This window comes from Sinohyriopsis cumingii, chromosome 1 (assembly GCF_028554795.1).
Source record: "Sinohyriopsis cumingii isolate HCF-2022 chromosome 1, ASM2855479v2, whole genome shotgun sequence".
Lineage (NCBI taxonomy): Eukaryota > Metazoa > Mollusca > Bivalvia > Unionida > Unionidae > Sinohyriopsis > Sinohyriopsis cumingii.
Genome location: NC_142961.1, coordinates 30,873,897 through 30,897,257, shown reverse-complemented (window position 1 = coordinate 30,897,257; position 23,361 = coordinate 30,873,897). Strand labels below are relative to the sequence as shown.

The 23,361-nt window shown below is 36.8% G+C and overlaps 1 protein-coding gene across 1 annotated transcript in view; it reads left to right on the top strand.

The window, feature by feature from the left end:
- LOC149806635 (A disintegrin and metalloproteinase with thrombospondin motifs like) overlaps positions 1-6,668 on the top strand; it is a 34,251-nt gene extending 27,583 nt beyond the window's left edge. Inside the window, exons 12-14 of the mRNA XM_089976087.1 lie at positions 1,550-1,657; positions 2,040-2,095; positions 3,613-6,668. Of these exons, the coding sequence (XP_089832213.1) occupies positions 1,550-1,657; positions 2,040-2,087 (156 nt within the window). The 3' untranslated portion in view covers positions 2,088-2,095; positions 3,613-6,668. The remainder of the gene's footprint in view (positions 1-1,549; positions 1,658-2,039; positions 2,096-3,612) is intronic.
- Positions 6,669-23,361: the final 16,693 nt, after the last annotated feature.

The following is a 23,361-nucleotide window of genomic DNA, read 5'->3' as shown; positions in this document are numbered from 1 at the left end:
GAGTAAAAAAAAACAGTGTCGTTGTTACTATTACCAAAACACTCGGAGAATTAATTCATGATCTAGTACGGGCCTCCTCCCCCCCCCCCCGAGACCTACTGTCAGGGTTGTTGCCCACAGGACCCACTGTCAGGGTTGTTCAAGACTGACTAGGATCCACTTTATTTGCAAACGGTGTGTACAGGAAGGCAATCACATTCAATGTTTCTCCATTTTTTGGGTACAAAATCCACAAAAACTTGCTTCTAAATGGATACTTTATAAGTATCAGTGGTATTTCATTTTTAGTACATACAGACTCCATATTGCTGTATTTTGTATCAAAGTCTGTGGACTAAAGTTATTATTTCATACACTCAATGCTAATGTTACTGGATACTTAATTAAAAGAAATGGGACATCACTATTACCATCATTTTTTAAAGTCATTTCTTCAATATAAGAGTACCATTCCCCACCCACCTCTACTGAATTGTTCATTATTAACCGCCCTTAATTATTCTCTCATTGACCTCACTTTTACCGCTTATTGCAAAATAACAATTAAGTGTGTGATGTCAGTGTTAGTTATTTTAGTGTCTAAATATGTAATAAGACTGAAACATACGATCAGCGACATATTCGTACAAAATGATAACAATGATAGCACGATTAGCGACATATTTGTACACACTGATAACAATGATAATCCTATCTGCGACGGAGATTGCTTGAGGGAATTTCCATTATGTCTGATATTGGTTTTGACATCAGAAGTCAACTTGTTTTGCATATACAGGTTCAACACTGGTGTCATTCGACTATTCGAGTGTAGTTGGTTGGTTTGGTTGGTTGGTTGGTTGGTTGGTTGTGTATTTTTTTTTCTCGGCACTCTCTGCACCTTGTTGACTATATCCTCACCAGGAAATGGATAGCAAGTGCCTTTCCCTAGGAACACTGCAACAGCCGCGTACATTGGCATTTATCGAGATGAGCGACTTTTGGATTATGAGTTAGACGCTGTAGCATCTGAGCTACCTCGACCCACTCTAATCGAGTGTAACCTCAAACTATGTAGCAACTGAGATACCTCGACCCACTCTAATCGAGTGTAACCTCAAACCATGTAGCAACTGAGATACCTCGACCCACTCTAATCGAGTGTAACCTCAAACCATGTAGCAACTGAGATACCTCGACCCACTCTAATCGAGTGTAACCTCAAACCATGTAGCAACTGAGCTACCTCGACCCACTCTAATCGAGTGTAACTTCAAACCATGTAGCAACTGAGCTACCTCGACCCACTCTAATCGAGTGTAACCTCAAACCATGTAGCAACTGAGATACCTCGACCCACTCTAATCGAATGTAACCTCAAACCATGTAGCAACTGAGCTACCTCGACCCACTCTATTCGAGTGTTACCTCAAACCATGTAGCAACTGAGCTACCTCGACCCACTCTAATCGAGTGTAACCTCAAACCATGTAGCAACTGATCTACCTCTACCCACTCTAATCGAGTGTAACCTCAAACCATTTGTTGTAACTTTTTTTTTCTTCCGCAGATCGGCCCCAAGCAGTGTGAACACTTATGTTGTGACGATGCGAAAGGTCAATGGAGATACACACGTTCTGAACCTGCTGTAGATGGAACATCCTGCGGACCTAGAAATGTCAGTTGTGATGATGATGATGATGATAATAATAACAACAACAACAATAATAATAATAATAATAATAATAATAATAATAATAATATGGGTGGGGAGAAGATTTCTGTCAAAATAACCACTTTTCATAACAACTTTGAAAACAAGCGATGAAAGGTTGGTATTGGATTTTTCTGGAATTGTTAATACTTTCTATTTCATCTGAAGAGTTGAATTCGCGTTGCGCCATTGGCGGAATGCTCTTGTCGCGGATGTCGATATATAAAGCACGAATAGAAGTACCATAATGGAGCATATATTTTCTATTATCTACTTAACTGAATTATATAAAAGCTTACTATACCGGTTTTATTCATTTAAAAGTTCAGATATTGTTCTATTCCAGATATGCCTAAATGGTCAATGTTTACCTATAAATTCTTTCGGGAAATAATCTCAAAGGTAAGTAAATTCACCTACAAACTATTTTTTTTTCGATCTACGCCTTTGTTTGATTAAAAAATATCAAACAAACAAATGTGATTAAGCAATGTTTATTAAATCAAAGTTTTGTTGACTTGTGTCACGTTCTTGCTTAATGATTATGCTGTTTTGTAGACTTGTACCACTTGCTTGATGAAGGATTATGCTGTTTTGTTGACTTGTACCACTTGCTTGATTAAGGATTATGTTGTTTTGTTGACTTGTATCACTTGCTTGATTAAGGATTGTGCTGTTTTGTTGACTTGTATCACTTGCTTGATTAAGGATTGTGCTGTTTTGTTGACTTGTACCACTTGCTTGATTAAGGATTATGTTGTTTTGTTGACTTGTATCACTTGCTTGATTAAGGATTGTGCTGTTTTGTTGACTTGTATCACTTGCTTGATTAAGGATTATGTTGTTTTGTTGACTTGTACCACTTGCTTGATTAAGGATTATGCTGTTTTGTTGACTTGTACCACTTGCTTGATTAAGGATTATGTTGTTTTGTTGACTTGTACCACTTGCTTGATTAAGGATTATGCTGTTTTGTTGACTTGTACCACTTGCTTGATTAAGGATTATGTTGTTTTGTTGACTTATATCACTTGCTTGATTAAGGATTGTGCTGTTTTGTTGACTTGTACCACTTGCTTGATTAAGGATTGTGCTGCTTTGTTGACTTGTATCAGGTGCTTGTCTAAGGATTATGTTGTTTCTTTGTTGACTTGTATCACATACTTGCTTAAGAATTACGCTGTTTTGACAATAGTTAAACAAAATTTACTTGAGAATAAAACTTTGTTTCCAATTGTGGAGGGAGCCCCGAGTGTTACATTGGTCTAAGGCGTTCACTGACATCTCGCCTCTGTATGCGTGGGTTCGAGTCTCGGCTTGGCCAACGTTGTTATTTGAGAAAGTTTGTCGGTAGTTCCTTTGGTCGGTGGTCCTTCCTGGGGGGTCTTCCTTCAGTAAGTATACTGGCCCCCATATATAGCCTGTCATGTGGTGAAAAATGGCATTACCCCCTTCCCTCCAGAACAAATAAAATAAAAAGATTATATAAAATAAATGTAAAAAAGGGAACTTTGGACTGTTTATGAGAATCATAGTGTGTCTATTCGAGTAAAATGCTGAGAACATGTATTATAACCCCCATGAATTTTTACGTGGAATTGCTTACCGTGACGAACGAGTGCAGAAATCGTCAAAGTAGTTTTTAAATGAGCCATACATATATTTATATTTGTCATGACTGTAAATCAGAATCGGTGGTTAGCGTGCCAGACTCACGACGGAAAGGAGGCCATTTCGAATCCTACCACTGGACCAGTCAGGGTTAGCTACCGTGGTGAGTAATTGAGCAAGGCGCTTTACTCTAATGGTCTTGTCACTAAATAACCTACTTGTGTTGTTGTGCTGTAAAGCACCATACCAAATCATGCTCTATCAAACAAGCTAATTATATCACACAGACTGTAATTCTTTTATTTCAGAAATACGCCATTAGTTCAGTGGAGTGTGTACGCATAAGTGTGAACGAATCTTGTTGAACTAGTTGCGAACGGAACAAAAGCAAATTTATGTGTGAACCAAAAGCAACCCCTCTCCATGTGGTAAATTACGACGATGAGACGATGAAGATATTCTAAGAGTTTCTACAAATCACATTCTTTGCTGTCACTTTTTATTGACATGTTTCTCTTTAATGTTTTTTTTTTTTAATTCTTTGGTCTGTATTCTTTGTTTTTATTTTATTTCTCTGAATATTTGTACCAATCAGATTCATTCATGGATCAGAAAGGAGTGATGAAATAAAGACAACGAGAGCTCAGTTGGTTGGAAGGCGCAACGCTCGTGTGGAAGAGCTTAATTCCGCAGGATTTGGTATTAAATTTTGGATAAGAGTATATCATTCCAAATATGTCGTTTTCAAAAAGATTTTTTTTAAAAATATAAAATCTTAGTAGTTATGACATAAAGTATAAAGAAAGTGTTGATGTGCAATGTCCTCTTGTAAGCGAATGTCACTTGCATCTTTCGACTACTTCACAAATATTTTCGTTGGCAATTTCGATCAAGTCTGAACGTATTTGAAAATAAATAATTTCTGTAATTTTAAAATTATCGGCAGTAAGCGCATGTAATTACAGAGAGGAGATTTGCAAAATGGACATGGTATTTTGTAACGTATGCTCTCGATAGTTATGGCCAAGAGACACCTTAGCGTGGCGCGTGGGTCATAACTCTAAAATAAAAATGAAGAAACAGATTTGTAAAACTTATCCCTTATGATGCTGGCTTGAAAAGAGATTATTGGTTATACATATACAGTAAACTCAGGATATGACGAAATCCAAAACACCCACACAATTATATCACTACATCCGATTTTCGATATAACCGAGATAAATTGATAAAACAAAATAAAAGAAGATATGTAATATTTTGTTGCATTCGACGTCGTTATTAAACGCACTTTAATATAGAAGATCTCAAACTTGATAATGATTGACATAATATACTTCTTTAGGTTGTTAAGGATTTCATTAGTATTATTTGAATTATGCTTGTCCAGGTGGTGGTTTGCAAGATACATGTCACCTGGTAACAGCACCATAAAGGGGACTGTCTGCATTAAAGTATGTTGCCGGACGTTTATCAGCATAGATTCTCTACGCTCACTTGTACCGAATGGCGAATTTTGTTTCTATTCTGCCATATTTTCGGTTTAACTAAACTAGGTGAACGTCTGGCAGGATTATTCATGTTCTAGTCTTAGTTTGGCATTCGAAGAAAAGGGCCATATTGATACATAAATAAACACTACTGTGAGTATTTGTGATAGTTGTTCGTCTTTTCACAATGTATGCTCGGCTATAGGTTGGAAAGACGGTTGCCGTATTGTTAATAGTATCAGTCAGTCAGACTCACATAAAGTCATACGTTAAGGTGTTCATTTATATTAAAAATAATAAACCGCAAACTGTATTACACCAACGATGTGACACATCCGCAAATTGTATTACACCAACGATGTGACACAACTTTAAACTGTATTACACCAACGATGTGACACAACTGCAAACTGTATTACACCAACGATGTGACACATAAATCTAGATGCAGAGCTGATGATACATTTCAGTGTTTGACTTTCCAGTCACAAGTTTTGTTTTAACATTGGGAGATGCATAGTTAGCTGTAAATACGCCCATAATGATTAATCTTAGCTGCAATTTTAAACTTGGGATTTGAAGCAAAACCTTTGAATTTTAGCAACGTATTATTTCTTTGTTTATTGTGTGTATTTTAAGAATGCTTGTTAATTCATCGTGACATTTTTCTTTGCACGAATATCACGAGACATATCTGATTTACGATTATTAATGGAGTCAGTCTCTTTGATGCTTTCCTTTGACACGGGGCCTCCATTCTGTTATTACTTTGGTACGTGTCCACCGGATATGCACTCATCAATAATGTAAGGAGGAGGTCTATTCAATCTTTATAATGCAAAATCAAAAATAGAAATGAAGATATCATTCCTTTTGTTATTGATTATAATCTAAGTTTCCCTACTATAGGTAAGATTGTCAATAAATATTGGGATTGATTAAAATTATTATGTAAAGCAAGTGTTAAATCGCTACACGAAAGCAAATACACACTTGATTTTAAAAACACTAACAATCTTAAAGATTTCCTAATTAATTCTACACTAAAAAAAAACATCGTATAAAAAGGGATCATCAGATAAATGTAATAGACCTAGATGTTCACACTGTTCTTTTATTAATGAAGATATTTCTTTCATTTCTTTCAATAATAATAATACAAAAGAAACATTTAATATGCATTGTGATGCCAATTGTGCAACATCAAATGTTATTTATTTGATCACATGCAATAAATGTGGCATCCAATATACTGGACAAACCAGTCAACAAATATCTAAACGCATGAACCAACATAGATCAGACATTAAAAAATATATATCGATCAATCATTTTCATCTCATGTTGCCGCACATTTTAACTATAGTTCCCATACTTTGCAAGATTTCTCCTTTCAACCTATTGATATAGCTGATTCTGAGATGGAATGTCTGCTAAAGGAAACCTACTGAATTCACTATCTTTTTACGGTATATGCAAAAGGTCTCAATTTCAAAACTACATACGACATTCATTAATCCATTTTTTTTTAAAATTATGTCCCCTGTTTACAATTAGTTAAGACTATTTTTATATTTTTCTAATTTACAGAGTAACTTAAATAGTGAAAGTATAAACTAACATAAAAATAAATTTACTAATTCTTTAAAAATGAAGGGGCATGTTAAAATTAATTTTCGATATATTATGATTAGTCATTTATAAAATACTTTATTTATTTTATGATTATAAGCATTATGCACACCATATTTTTTTAATTATATAATTTCAGCTTTGACGAGATACTGAACATTCGTCATTAATATGTCAAGGTATACTATAGCCTATTATTGTTAAACAAATGTGCATTATACATAATAAAAATATTAATAAAACTGTTTGTCTCTATTTATTCATATATATATATATATATATATATATATATATATATATATATATATATATATGCTACATGTCCACGGCATGATGCCTCAGTGCTAGACATCACTGTAAACTGTCACACTGCAGACATCGTAGCGATATGACTGAAAAAGTATTAAAGCTACGGTAAAAAACCAAATCACATCGCATCACATCTCTCTCTCTCTCTCTCTCTCTCTCTCTCTCTCTCTCTCGGGGCCCCGAATGGCCGAGTGGTCTAAAGCGCTGACCGTTCCGGATCACTGCCTCTCACCTCTGTCTGCGTGGGTTCGAGTCCAAGGCTCGGCTAGCGTGGATACGTGGGAAAACCTGCCAGTAGCTTTTCGTGGGTCGGTGGTTCTTCCCTGGGTTTTCCAGGGTTCTTCCTCCACCAGTTATAGTGGCCGCCATGTATAGCCTATCTTGTGCTGAAAAATGGCGTTAAACCCTAGAACAACAACAACAACTCTCTCTCTCTCTCTCTCTCTCTGTCTGTTTATACTTACAAAATATACTTTCAAAATCAGCATGATGGACAGAATGACCAGCGCAGTCATCAATATGAAGGCCAAACCAGGTGTAGTTGATACCAATGCCTGATGTGTGTCTCCTTGCTGATAAGTGTTGACTCAATTTTATGCAGTCTCTTCAGCATTATGCCGGTAATTATCGAAACTGAGACACGACAAATAAACTCCAAACCTGTGAAATGACAAATAAACTCCAGCAGTATACAACGGCAGATATTTGAAAATTATTCATACAACTAAATACATGGCGGCTTTGTGATGGAGGCTGGATGGTGTGTCTTATAGATCAGTCCTTAAAGTATCCATTATATGTGTGTAATATTAGGCTAAGTATTTGACGGTTTAGACTTATATATGGTTTATTTAAACACACATAATTTGATGCACGGTAACTTGGAAGGACTCCTTAGCCCCCTCCTTAATCGGACCCTGACTAAATTACGCCAAAGACAAGGAAGAGATTATCATGCAAAGCATATGACAGATTTAGAACTGACTTTCTCCGCGTATTGTTTGTTTAACTTGATGGCAGCAGGAATGCATTGATATAGGAATCAATTTGTAGCAAATCTGTTGTTGTTGTTATAGGGTTTAACGCCATTTTTCAACACAAGATAGGCTATACATGGCAGCCATTATAACTGGCGGAGAAAGAACCTGGAAAACCTCAGAAAGAACCACCGACCCATGGGAAGCTACTGGCAAGCTTTCTCACTACCCATATTGGCCGAACCCGAGATTCGAACCTATGCCTTCACATAGACTGAGTATGCCTAAAACAATGGTTGATGTCTCTACACTTGTCCATATTTTGATGGTTAGGTGACAGTATAAGAGGATGCAGCTGTACATATAGTTTAGGACCGGATCAAATGAATTGAAATGGTCCACCAATCCATCATTCAGCTAGAACATGAGTCTCTCTCCCATTCAACAAATAGCGGCGGACGCGTGACGTTACTTTCAATATATATGCGCGCGAGCGTTCTTACGGTTTACTGTTATGGAACCGTTCGAGTACAATACCTATTGCTGAAAAAATGGAGACAATGGATTGGAGTGTGCGGCTGCGGATACATTTTATACTCTCAATGCTAGTACCATGAGCACTAATGTTAATGATGTTGTAGCTAGTGTTATTATTCTAGAAAAGTACAACTTCAATAGAGCTTTGGCAAAATGCAAGAAATTTTGACGGAGTTTAAGTACCTGAGAAAAACGTTATCAGACTTCTCTAACTCAACCTAAGAGAAAGAGACCTTCACAATTCAAAACGTCTAAATCTTCTATGACTACATCCATTCTCACTGCCATTGAGATACCAGCAGTGTTTATTCTGCTAACGCTGCAGAAGGAGTAGGATTTGGCCGTGGATAAGGATTAAGACATTTAAAGTCAGTTAAAACTGATTAGGTAAAGTTCATAACTGTTTTTCGTATCCAAAACAAAAACGTCAACGGTCCTTCTCAGGGACACACATATCTCTTAGAAAAGAGATGCTGCTCAGTGATAGCCAAATCAAATAAAACTCAGATCACTCCATAAAAGAAGGTGTGCGTGTGTGAGTGTTTTTATGTATCTTATCCATACGAAAAGAACAGAACAGGACAAAAAGACACGTTTTTCTTTACAATATTGTCCTTGAACCATAATCACAATGAAATTTCACAACACATCAAACAAGTCAATCTTCGTTCTTTACTTCGTCTTTTTGTTTGAATTTATCTAGTGTCATATGCTCTTTCTCTTCAGTGTCTTCTATTGGCCTTGCCTTCATAAATTTCTTGAAGAGTATGAGTACTTCTTCTATTTCTGTTCCCCGACGAACGTCCTTCCACCTTGCCTTTGTCTTTTTTCTTTCGTCACTCTGAATTCCAATGTCATATTTCTCCACAATGATAACATGTATCGTTGCGTCGTTTCTACAGTCTTTCCTTCTTTTGACACTGTCGACACTCTAGAGCTCATTGTCCTTTAACCTTGAAGATATAAATATCTTGATATTTATCTCAAGTGTGTAGACTTATTGCGAGTGTATTTTCAAAATGATTATGTCCATCTGAAGAGAAGATGATCTGTTTTGATACTTCCGTCTTCATCACATCTTGAAAGCTGAATGAATATACTTTCTTTGGGCCAGAATCTCTCTCTCTCTCTCTCTCCCTCTCCAAACCTTAAATGCCACCATCAAAATCAGTAGGCTTCATTACAGATTTGTTGAATTCGTTGTTAGAAACATTTAAACAACAGGGCGAAGCTAAATGTATCAATCGTTTGGGACTCTTCATGAATTACACATTTTGATATCTTCTTTGCTGATGGCATTTAGTACACCGGGAGATTAACAGCCTACAATTTTCTATAAAATTCAACACGATAATTAATCAAATTCTTATGTTACGTGTTTAGGATCGAATAAACATTAACACAAGAAAGAGTGAAAACAACAAGCTTTGAAAAATATAACAAATAATTTATTTCCCTGGAAAAATTTTGTGAAAGTCAAAATATATGAACTTACAGTTTCCAGAATCAAATCCAAAAATAATCCAAGAATAATCCACGAATACAATTTTTGAAGTCCTAATATTGAAATGTTCAAATGATTCAATGTTTGGGTCCCGACGAATAATCCAAGATGGAAGGCGATGACGTATACTGTAACCTGTACTGTGCTGAAGTCTACATTTCCTTGTAGAAACACAACAATTAATCCTCCGGTTTTGGAAATCCAAATAATTTTTTTAAGAAAAGTCTTTGTTCAAGAATCCTGTATGAGTACAAAATATTTCCAGAGAAACGAATTAATCTTTTAGAATCCAAACAATTAAAATAAAACTCAAAAACTAAAAAATTCAATACTGGTCACAACAAAAGAAAACAACTTGACATCAAGCGTTTAAAAGCACCAAAACTCTTGGATATTTCTCTCTAAACATCACTATTAATACTAAGTATTTCGCAGTTTCGGAAATGCCTAATTGCGAAATAGAGGATCACGTGATCGTATTTGCATATAAAAATCACGTAGCTCCTGTATGTCCCATGATAAGAACCAATCATTTTACTCCGAAAAAAGTTGTTTACTTGACCCTCAATCAAGGCCAGGAATTGAGTCAAAAATAGAAACAGTTTTTCTTTATTAGGTATCTAAGAAAAAATTCAGGTCAAAATGAATTTTCTGGAAAATATAAAATTCCTAGTAAGCAAAATTACATTACATTGACATGTAAAGAAAAAGATTCCAAAACCAACGAACAATCAAATCAAATCAATCACAAATTAAATCAAATATACGTAACACAATAATGAGTTTAACATGACCAATGGTAAAAATACTCTTCATATGACTTACGTTTCACCACCTAGAGGTGGCAGACAAGGATGAAATTCTCAGCAGCAAACGATGTATAATTCAGATTAATAACTCACCAGATTCGACGTGTTTAGCACAGCTTATCGTCTAGGGACGAACGTATGTCAATGAGAATGATACATGAAAATGAAAACTATTAGAAACTGCAACACAGCCAAAGAACGGAGATATGTGAAACTTCTTTCACAGAAAGCATGCATCTTGAAAGAGACTCTGTGTGGAGTTCCTGAAATGCAGAAACATACGCACTGTCTCCTAGTTATACGTTGAAAATATACACTAAAATGGTTCTGGAGCTTTCATGTTTCGAGGACCAGATAGAAAATACATTCACGTGTATCAACATTTCGATCTCATTATCAGTATCACAGTATTGATTGGATGCAGTTACTACTGTGAGGAACACGACCCTTGATTATGCAATCAGGACCAATACATTCATTATAGAAAGAGATGGGGATTTCTTGCGTCCAAACTATGCATTTCAGGAGGAAAAGAAATAATTCATTATTACACTTGTAAATTTTCTTTTGTCAGTCCATTTTGTTACAGACATTATATAAAACAAGTTAAACAAAAGAAATAAATTTGAGAATTATTGATAGTGTGTTCTACTTATGACAACATGTTTGTACTAATAACGAAACTACACACATTTGTCCTAGAAAGAAAGGGTGTGATTTTTATGACCAACTGGATTTCAATCAGCAATGTTACATTTAAAAAATATGACAACGAGATTAATGAAGAATTAAAGAAAGATCAGAACGAGAGCAAACAGAAAGAAGTGCGTTACTTATACTACATTCATGGCTCACAATCTCTCCGGATACGATGGACAATTTATTTTCTGACATTATTTAGAACAAAAACCCGAATGTCCCACAGAGTCGCTATTAAAAAGAGCATAACTCATTTACATAAAAGTGGGACAAATACAGTTTAAAGATTCCCGTAAGTTTGGTTTTTTTTTAGCCACGCCGTTACCTGGAATTGCTAAAACGTTTAGAATAGCAAAAGCTATTGTACACACTTTTTTCAACACTGACGCTAATCTACACGTTGTGCTCCCACATTTGCCTGACGTTTGCTAGTACGAACCCGACGATATGCACACAGTATAATGCAAAACATTCTACGCCTGGTACCAAACTCACGATTCAGACTAGTTTGACTTTGAAGAAGAAATGTTCAAATATAGCCCATCTGATGTGTACATTTAAAGCCGCTGATGTGGCAGATTTCAACAACTATTTCTGGATCAGTGAGGTATCGATCCCATGAAAGAAGCTTCTATTAATGTTAAAGCGTATGGATTAGTGTATCAAAATAGGTTCATGCTCGAGAACACACTAGCCATCATACCGCTTAATCATGTCTCTCTGTTAGCTATAGATATTCCACAAAAAGCTTTATTTAGGCTCCATCATTTGTGTGAAAGTTGATGACAAATGGATAAAATAAAGCTAGACATCATTCTTTTTGATTGCTGAAAATTTGAAAATCCACAGAATGTGTTTGAATTTCAGAGATGCTTATTTCACATGTGTCCTATTTGTTTTCCTCACCGAGACTCAAATCACCCTTTTTCAGATGGATTCACCATGGTAGAACTGTACAAGCAAACATACTAATGACTATTGAGATTTGAAAGTCAAGAATACTAAAGTGATAGAAATGTGGTAACACGATTACCATCGACATTTCAAAACCTACCCAGAATGCAGATGCGTTGCCAAAAAGTGCGATGTGGTAGCTATAGAACCTTTGAATCCTCGAGACATTTTCTTTGGAGGACAAACCTGTGTAACAAGTTTGCTGTACGACGAGTGGACGAATCTCAAGGAGAGCAAATCTAAAAGAAAATACACCTGGGTGAAAAGAAACAGCAGGGAGGGCGAACCGCCTCTAATTGATTCACTCATATTTCGTCAAATTAAGCCTTCCTACAAAAACACAAAAATCGTAAAAAAAAGGTGCGTATCCAGCGTAAAACAACTTCGTTTACCCTTATTGCTGGTATGTTTTTTTTTTCTTTGTCGCGTCGAAGGAAAAATGCGAGATTGTCGGTGACAATTTGGAGGCATGCCCTCCCTGCTGCTATCCTCCAAAAATCGTATCTAACCCGACTCGATATCGTGTTCGAGGACCATGTAAATTTATTGTTATAAATCCGTGCGGGGTTGATTGGGCATGACTAAATAAATTTCTAAACTTATTTATATCCATATCGCCATTGCACCAAGTCTGATGTATATTTCGTAACGTGTGTGTTTCAACGCCGTTAAACACTGCACGAATATTACAGTTATCCATGATCACTTTAGGAATTTGTGTATATCGCTGGGTTACATAAATCACATCAGTGTTTTTGTGTCTGCCTCTGGAAAATATCCTAGCTGGATTTGATTGTTTATCCAACATCACATCATCGTAAACAACTAAATTATTAATAAATCCATCAATATCATCAATACTTGGCGCTTCATTAATGTCAGTTATAAATTCAACAACACCATCACCGTTTTCATTTATTGATTTTGCACTTTCATTAAAATCTTTTAACACTTCGTAGCATCGTTGATCGTCCACAGATGGAGCTACCAAATACAACTTGTCCCACTTCATCCACTTCATTATTAAATTAAGTAACAACTGTGTCTTACCACTCCCAGATGGTCCAATTATAATAATACGAACAGAATTTAGTAGCGCTGCGTGATGCTTAACTGGTTCTCGTTTCCTTGTTGCAGAAAAGTCAGTGATTTCCATTAGAATAATATAAAATAAAGATGGATTTATATTGTGTGAAATGCAGGGCGCGCACTTCAACAAGTGATCTAACAACCATTATAACAAAAAATAATAGATCCGCGGTTTCGGGCAAGTGTGAGCGATGCGGTACAAAGAAATTTAAATTTATCTCTACTAACAAGTCAATGCAGTCAGCATCAAGTAAAAAAAAAAAAAAGAGGAGGTGATATTGCCGCAAAATGAAGAAAACTTCCAGGAGCTCCGTGGGCGAAATATCCAGGAGAAAAACATCTCCCAGGATATAATTACTGTGGTCCTGGAACCAGAATTGATATCAGGCTTGATGATCAAGATCAACCAAAACCAGGTAAGTATCCGATAAACGCTATTGATAAAGCGTGTCATGCGCATGATGTAGCTTATAAAAGTAAAAATCTACAAGATAGGCATCTCGCAGATGTGAAATTAAGTCACGCGTTAAATTCCATCACTGATAAATCTTTCAAGGAGAGGTTAGCTAGTTGGTTAATAAAATCCGCAATGAAAGGTAAATTCGCGCTAGGTGCTGGTAATTAATTATAATGGAATCGATTTATTATTCCCCAAGAAGATACTGGAGGGGTAGCGCAGCAATTAGTAAACTCGCTGAAGCAGAAAAAGTCACACGTGATACTGCAGCAGATTGGTTATCCAAAACAGGCAATATGGCAAATTTATCTACCGCGTCCTAAGAAAATTAATTTTGCACATTTCAATGTTAGTGTGCCAAATGAAGTTCATCAAGCTGATATATTATTTCTACCACATGATACCGTTCGTCGTCGAACATACAAGTACGCGTTAACTGTAGTTGATGTTGCAAGTAAATACAAAGATGCAGAACCGTTAACGACTAAAACAGCATCTGAGGTTGCTTCTGCTTTTGAACGAATTTGTCAACGAGGTGGTCTACGATGGCCAAATCTATTACAAGTTGATCCTGGAAAAGAATTTCAGGGTGCAGTATCATCGCTGATGAAGCAATATAATGTCACCATCAGACGATGGCATACTGAGATTCATCGTGATCAGGCAATTGTTGAACGATTTAATCGAACACTTGCTGAGCGGTTATTTGGATATCAGTACGCAAAGGAATTCATTCAGGACAAGAGATCGCGCGAATGGGTTGCAAGATTACCAAGCGTGATAACTGCATTAAATAATCAAATAACTCGAACAACCAACATGAAACCTATTAATGCAATGACCAAAAAACATACACCACAACGACGTGATTTTTCAGCATAACCAATACTGGGTGATGTCACTGTGAGATATTTATATGAACCAGGTGAACTTGAAGGTGGTAAAAAAAGAGCAACTGATCCTATCTGGAGTATTACCACACACAAGATATCTAACATAACTAGATCCACTGGTAGACCCGCAATTTATAGACTGGATTCAATTGCTCCTCAACGTAGATTCACACGTGAACAATTACAAGTAATTCCCGAGGACACACAATTACCGTCCAGATCACTTAACTAGCAACCCGACGTCGATTACACTCAAGACAGGTCAGCATCACATTTTGTCGTGCATGACCGCGACTACTATCTTTTCTATCTACGGTGAATTGTCTTGGATTATTACTCGAATACTGCCACAACATTAAACAATTACAGCTCGCACAGTGATTATTCTGCTGTTGTTTCAGTGTCAGGATAAATTCAACGTCAAGGTCAAAATCGCGATTATTTTTTTTGTCACTCTGTTTGTAACCAGCCAATTTTTTTCTTATTATATCGACTTGACATTTATCGTTGTCATCAGCCATTGACTCATCCAAGACAATTCTTCGCAGCTGAGAAAATCGTCTGACTCTGGACACAGCTAAGTAAACTAAGTTTGACCACTCGATTCGATCATCAACGATCCAAACAACTGTATCAGTAATAGTCAGTCCTTGATATGAATGAATTGTCAGTGCGTATCCTAGCGTCCACGGGGATTTATCAGCGCGCAGTGCATCTTCAACAACATTGACATCAACTGTGACAATATCATTTAATACTAAATTCTGTTTTTCGATCTGTCCTGGTATATCAACGTCAATATTTTGTAGTCGTGTATCAGCTGGTCTATAATACAACGGCACTGGCAACATTGGAAATTTCTCCCGTTGTAATTGAAATAACTGCTGTTGAAGTGTGTCTCTATCTTTCTATTTGCCACTATCAAATTGTTTGGTTTCCACGTTTGCAGAAAGTCGCTTATTGAAGTCTCTGAAATTATTTTACGCATAATTTCACATTGAATTTTATTCGGTTGTAATCTGATCAATGTTTTAAATTCCTTCAACGTTGCATCAAGAGATCTATAATCATCAGACACTTCTTCATAATAATCAACAAAATATTTTAACCACAAATGCGGAGATGGACCAACAAAAGGTGGTGGCTGACCGTGATCGCCGCACATAACGACTGTAGTATTTTTTGCTAGCAGCCAATCAAGAAATATTTTTAATATATCTAACGACACTGTGCCTATTTCATCCCAAGTAATAATGCGCGGAATTATTCTTCTACCAAGATCTTTTGCTGTTTTTCACTATTGCTGAGTTTAATCTTAAGAATAGTAGGAGCGTTATTGTTAATGACATCAACAGGAGTATTTGGACATTCTCGTGCATATTCTTCAATGACTTCATCGAGACTGATACGCTTAGGTATTGGTAACCAAACCTCAGTCTGTTTCCGATATGATATAATCGCTTCACTGACAGTCAACGACTTTAGCATTTTACTGTCAAGCATGTATCGTAATAATACTATTGGTGTCCAGCGCTTCTCCAAGAAGTGTCTGCCAAACCAAACAAAACAAATCGGATGAAGTCCTTTAGCAAATTCAAACGATGTCACACGAGCAAATCCTGTCAGATCAAAATCGGGTAATGGACCATTTATAGCAACTCTTGCCATCTCATGACAAGGATGACCAAATCTTTTAAAATATCCAGCACACTCGCCCATCCCGAGAAAACTTCCCGGATAACATGCAATCATGTCTACGGAAATCATCTCACTGATATTATATTTGATATTCCACAAACCGCCGTGTCCGTATTCGATACAACTTAACTGAACATCTTCAAGGAACTAAGCGCGTGTTGGTCTCCATAAATTTCTCTCTCTGGCAGCGTGGGCAGCAACTGAAGGAACTGTAAAACAATTAGTTAATAACTGCTCAGTGTTTTCTGAATATTTCTGTGCGAGTTTTTTTATTTCTTCATGCAGAGATTCTTTACGATATAATTCGCCGTTAGGTCTTACAGATTGATCATACTCACCATCTTCGGAACTTTTAAACAACCACACCGACACAGGGTCGTTTTTGCTCATCCGGCTGATAGCATCAAACATTCCACCCTCGGAAAATTCCGAGTAATATTTTACAACACGATCTCGTGGAAACATTGTTACTGCGTTAGTCCAAGCGTGAGCGTTATGGTCAATAATTTCAATTGGCGCTCCCTTTGACTTACTGGCTGATTCATACAAGATCTCTCCTGTTAATGTTTTTACTATCATTAGAAACTTTAATTTACTTGATAACTCAGCGACATCGTTTATTGACGCTCCTGTATCCTTAACCGATTCAGCACATTTGTTTATTTTTTCACGTCGCAGATCACTTAACCCGTTTCCGCGTTTTGCGTTTTTGAAATGTTCCATTACTCGCTCGGCTACACAATTCAACTTTGAAAATCTCATTGGGGCAAGTTTATTGATTTTTGGTTTTTTTATCGGATAAATTCCATAAATGACCGCGGTCACAGGATACGATCGAGCGTAATATGGTTTATCAATCCCAGTTAACATTCCTGGTTTGGAATCTTTACTTAACAGAGCGGTTTTTCCATTAGCAAGGACAGGGTCACGTTTGTCACGGATAATCCACGTATTGGAATCTGCTTGCACAATAAATTTTATTCAGAAAAAATATTTCTGATTATCAAAGAGATAATCGATAATCGTTTTCGCTCGTGCATCGCTCATTACAGCATCAATGACTTCGCCAACGTCGCGTATAATTTTGAATGTAGACCATACGTGAGATGCCCCATCATTACGAAATTCTTTTTTGGCATTCCTGATAATATCAAACAGATTAGTCAGGGCTTGTCTCCACGAGTCAGGGGTTAGTCTGTCAAGATCGAATCTAGAAGCTTTCCAGGGTTTGATTGCAGATAATCTTTCAAACTCCTCCATATTATATTTAAGACAAACATTTAAATAGTGCAAGTGGCTTAAAATGGGATCTGTAACTTTTTGTAACAAATCCTGCAGAAAAGAATTCTGCGGGGAACATTCCCAAAACATTCGAAAAGGGAATTTGGGACCAATACTCTGACTGCGATGTGGTGTTGGGGTCAGGGGTAAAACACAGTTATGTGCAAGTAACGGGGGAAAGAGATACCGTGAACTTAAAAGATATTATAACAAAAAAAATAAAATAACAATGATGCGCTAAAATGTGAGCGCGATTATATAACTAAGTTTTCAGACAAATTATAAATTAGACAAATACATTATTATATAAAATGAATCAAGAATTTGTCCCACATTCTATAATCAAGAATTACGAAGCGAATCGTAATGGAATAGTCAGACATTGCTGGTTGAAAAAACCAGTTGGTGTTGTTACTAATGCTGGTTATCTTAGATTTAGTGTTGGGAGTAAAACCTATTATAATCACAGGTTTGTATTTGAATGTTTCTTTGGAAAGATCAAAGACGGTCTCGTGATTGATCACATCAACAACGACAAACTCGATAATTCTCCTTAAAATTTACAGGCTATCACACCTAGTGAAAATTCTGCACGGGGGAATACTGGGAGGGAAAAAAAACCCTAAAGTAGTTCAATCTTTCAACATAAGTACCCGTGAAGAGAAAATATTTCAGTCAATGAACTCAGCTGTCAAGTATTTCGGTATTAACTCCGCGGGGGTACGGCGTGTGGCAGATAGAGTGACCAAATCAGCTTTTTCATACAAGTACAAAAATTGGATTTTATTTCGTTATGTGGATGCAGATAACGGAGATAACTCTGCAACGATTGTGTAAAAGTCATTTATGGATTTCTCTCCCTGCGCAACACATACAATTACCTTACAAGTAAACAATTCTCCGTGTACAGGTAACACGGAAGTAAAACATCTCCAATTACTTCCCCTTGACTTTATCAATGATTTTATCAAAGACTGTCAACACGGGCGGGTGTAATCGTTTATTTATTTTTTTCACAGATAAAATCCTTGTTTTATTAAATTCGTTTGGTTTTCTGGTTCATCTGTATTTTTTCTGCGATTATATTTAAGAAAAGAAGTACGAAAAACCGAGTGAGCTATTTTTGAATTTCCAAGTATCAGTCAGTTTATATACTATAGCGTCCGTATTATGTACGGGGTTTCGAAATCCAACAAAGGTGCATAACTTCCGCGTTATCGTCTCGACGCGGTGACATTTTGCACCTCGCGGGGTTGATTTTGGGTAGGGTATGCAACTTTGTTGAGCGTAGAATATAACCCCGTATCTGTCTGTGCTGTCCTTGGCATAAGTTATAGTTAAAAAATACATGTTGTGCTGTCCTTAGTATAAGTTATAGTTAAAAAAATACATGTTGTACTGTCCTTAGTATAAGTTATAGTTAGAAAATACATGTTGTGCTGTCCTTAGTATAAGTTATAGTTAAAAAATACATGTTGTACTGTCCTTATATGTATTCCTCTGAACCCGCAATCATATCATTTGATAAGCTAGAGGTTCACATGGGGAATGTTTCGTCTTTCGCAAACATGCCCTCTGGGCCTTCTAGACTGTTGTTTGACAGGTTAGGGGTTCACATGGGGGTTGTGTTTCCGCTCCTGAGTTTGGTAGGATGTCATAAGACACCCTACAATTTTTTTCTTTTAAATATATAATATTTATATATATATATATGAATTACGAAAATATCAATGATGTGATTGTTGCTATTAAAAAATTAGAAGAGCGCGGATTTAATATATCCGATGAACTAAATCCTGAAAAAATCATGTCTGATTTTTAAACACTACATGAGGATAAATGCGCAGGGCGTTATATTTTGCCTGCTCAGTACAGATTTATAAAGAAGATCCAGACGGATTTATATAAATCGCTGGCTACAGTAGAAGAGGTACAAATAAATGAATTTGTTTCGTTGTCTCGTGCAATTGAAAGAATTGGGTTGGAATTAGCCCAAGAATATGAAACAAGGAAAGTAATAAATACTCGCATAAAACAACTAAAAAAATGTATGTCAGAGAGTAACGAAGTTACCAGTGATGTAAATACCTAGAAATTAGGTCAAATACCTAGAAATGAAATCGAAAGTAAAAAAATATTTTTTTTACTTCCTTGACGAAGTCAAGGTGACTTTGTCAATCTGATAATATTTCCCTTAGTCGATCGGATTTAATGCAAGAATGCGCGTAATTTAGAATTTGGTCTTTATTACACCTGATCATACAAATACGTTCTTGCTGTAGTTTATCCAGTTGTGATTGTGTCAATAAGAAGTCTTCGTTACCGTACACATCAATAACTAAATCAACTGGGCCGACTATAAACTGTGTAAATATCTTTTTGATGTAGTTTTCAAGTACTTGCTTGTCGTGTATGAAAACCTTTACATGTTGGTACATTATATAATACTCGCTTGATTAATTGTCAGTCCACCTTGGAAATCGTAGATTTCTAAGATTTCTTGGATATATTTTTTTTTTACCTTTCCAAATTGGAAGTGGAAATCTACGATTGAAAGTCTTTGAAAATCTTCGATTTTTAGGATTGAAAGTCTTTAAGACTGAAAATCCTTAGGATTTCACAAGTAAATTAATATGTAGTGTTTGATTTTGCAAATCAAGAAGGTGACCAGATTGGTCTGTTAGTTTGAAATTTATTTTGGTCAGCCACGGATTATGACATCGTAGATAGACTGGATTGATCGGCTGTTGCACAATCAGAAATCCAGGTGGTTCTTTCGGGGTGAATGAATAAAGAACAAATCCTTGCTGGACTTGATTTGATACTGTCGTGTCAGTGCTGTAACTGCCATCGATTACGTCACACACAAGATTGACCACGACCACTTCGGTTATATTTACGATTTCCAGGGACACATGTCGGCCTTCTCCTTGTGAGTTATTGTTGTGCCGGAGAATAGTTGGCTCCGGTAGTGTTTTTCTGTACTGTGCGAGTATGTCATCAAAGAACTCATTGATGAGGTCAGTAACGGATTTTTTTTTTTTAGCTCGGCTGCGTTATACCAAGGAAATTTAAAATTCGGCAGATTTGCCTCAGGTATTCTAAAGAAATCTAAAAATTGTTGCTTATATTTGTTTATGTTGTCAACGTAATCAACTATCGCCTGAATTAATCGCTGGTGAATATATTCCATATCGGATACAAGCTGATTTAATATTTCTACGCGCTTAATGATTTCGCTGCGTAGCGCTATATCAAAAAGATGTTCTTGGAAGAGCTGCCGTAGTTGCTGTAGTTGTGTTTTATGCTCTTGATCAATTTCTTTAAAATCGTCTGGTATCTGATTCATATTAAGAGCATGAGTTTTAATTCCTCCTCCTGGAATTCGTTCATAAATAAAATCCCACTGAATACGGTTCTTATCATAGAATCTAAACTCACTACCTAGCGTTGCATTTTTTTAGAGTAATCAAATGATCTTTGTGTTTTAGTTTAATTTCGTGATATGACATTGTCAGTGATATAATCAGACTTTTTATGTTCTGGTGGTATCGGTGGCGTCGGGGGTGGATTTTCAGGCCACCCTAACACTGATCTGATCGAACTATTATATATATCCACGGCGTAGTCAGGAGAGTTTATTTCGATTGCAGAAGACAGCGTTGGTTCATGAACAGTTATTTCTATCTTGGATTCTTTTCCTGTGATATTTTTTATTCGACGTTGTAATTCCTCATTGATTTGTTCGATTTGATAAGACCCGGTTGGTAACCCAATGACGTTCCAGTCGGCAGTGCCCACAGTGCCATCGGCACCGGGTTTATTTTTATTTGCAAACACAAACGAATTATTCGCTGGTAATCCACCAAATGATTTTGATCTGATATTGGGCCAACTGTGATATACTCGTAATTGTGCTAACGCGATCTCGTTTACTGGAATCGCAGTTGGAAAATTAATACTGAATTCTGGTTTAGTCGAGATTACTGTTATCGAAGAAGTTTTCACGGGGTTTGTATTTGCGGCTATATCGAGCAGAGCTCGATGAAGTAACTCCGTCATTATTTATCTTTTGTCTTTTCAAAAGACTGGTATAGTCTTCGTATATCTTTGCCATTTGGGCGAATTCAGAATCTGATATTGCTGTATCGTCGAGACTTGATGATATCAGCGACGATAATTTCGAGCAGGTGCTCGTGACCGCATGTTTAACTTTATCATATTCGCGCAATTTGGCGCTCGCGCATGAAGATATTTTTTTTGCGATAATATTAGCAACGCCTGCAATTGTCGTCGATGTTGAAACTGTAATTGTTACCGCGATTGCAGTTGTCACTGGTGTTAACGCTGATAATACTACTCCAGTGGATGCAACTAACGCGGATACTGAATACACTAGCGTATCCAACACGATTACACGTCGCTTGTATTTTTTTACTTTTGTTGTGCATTTGTCAATGGTATTTTTTAACTCTGCCATTCGCGTACTTGATCGTATCCATATTGCTGCGCATCCAGTGTAGTCGTTGACTCTGACGCCATTATTTACATTATGCGGTAACCAATTGAGGCGTTTCAGCTGCAAATTCCAAACACCACCAGTAAGATGTTGCGGTTAATTTCTTATCGGCTGCTTCCAGTATAAATGTTTCTTCGGTTCCCTTGTTTAATATGATAGTTACAACCCCGGAAAACTTGTCGGAGGAATGTCGCCAGGGATACGTTGTAAATATCTCATTTCGCGCAGCACTGAACACAGACAGTCTATACACTCCAGTGACTGTTGCTGTATATTTGATAGTATTATTTTGTTTAGACCATGTTGCAAATCCAGATGATACCGTGTATACTATGTTGGTAATATGCCCGGCAGTTACTCCAGTGGGTATTTTAATCAAACTGGTTTTGCTAACGATCTCAGAAATCCCACTTACGATATCGTGCTGTGTTTGTTTGATCGTGTCAGTGTTAGTTTTGATATCAGCAAGTTTCATATCGACGGTGTGCGGAGTGCCAAAGAATTCCTCTCCGGTTTCATTAATTTTTCTAAAGTTTCTGCGAAGATTTGCAAACGCGTTTACATGAACATCATACTCAGCCCGCAACGTGGATAATTTAACATCAACGGCGTCAACATAATTTTTTGTCGCGGCATCTTCTGGGGATGTTGGATCTCTTAAGACCACTATTTTGTTTCCGTTCATGCTGAGTTCACCTGTCATTGTGTCGCCGGTCTTTTTTACGCGTTCCCCTGCAGCTTTTTGCGTATATCTCTTAACGCCGCGATTGATATCACAGGGATGTTACCCGACGTAGCTCCAATAACCCTACGAATTATTTCATGCCATTTGATATCGCTGGTTTTTAGTTTTCCGTGTCGGTCCTGAAACATAACAACCTCATCTGGGTCTATCCCGGATAACGTTAAAAGATTGTCGATTTCATCCTTGGTCGCATATTTTGATAAATCTACATCACCGCGTTTTTTTTGTCTTTGTTGTGAGAGATATCCCGTAAATATCAACCATTATTCTTTAACCACTTTGTGAGGTGGTTTGGTTGATTTTGATATCACGTCAAGAACATTTAATACTTCACGACCACATATTGGTGGATCGGTTAGTGTTTGTGTTGGTAGCGTTGAATACCAAACTGTGGATGGAGTGTTTTGCACATATTTGAGGAATTCAACTGGCGGTGCTAACCCATACGAATCGAAATAGATAAC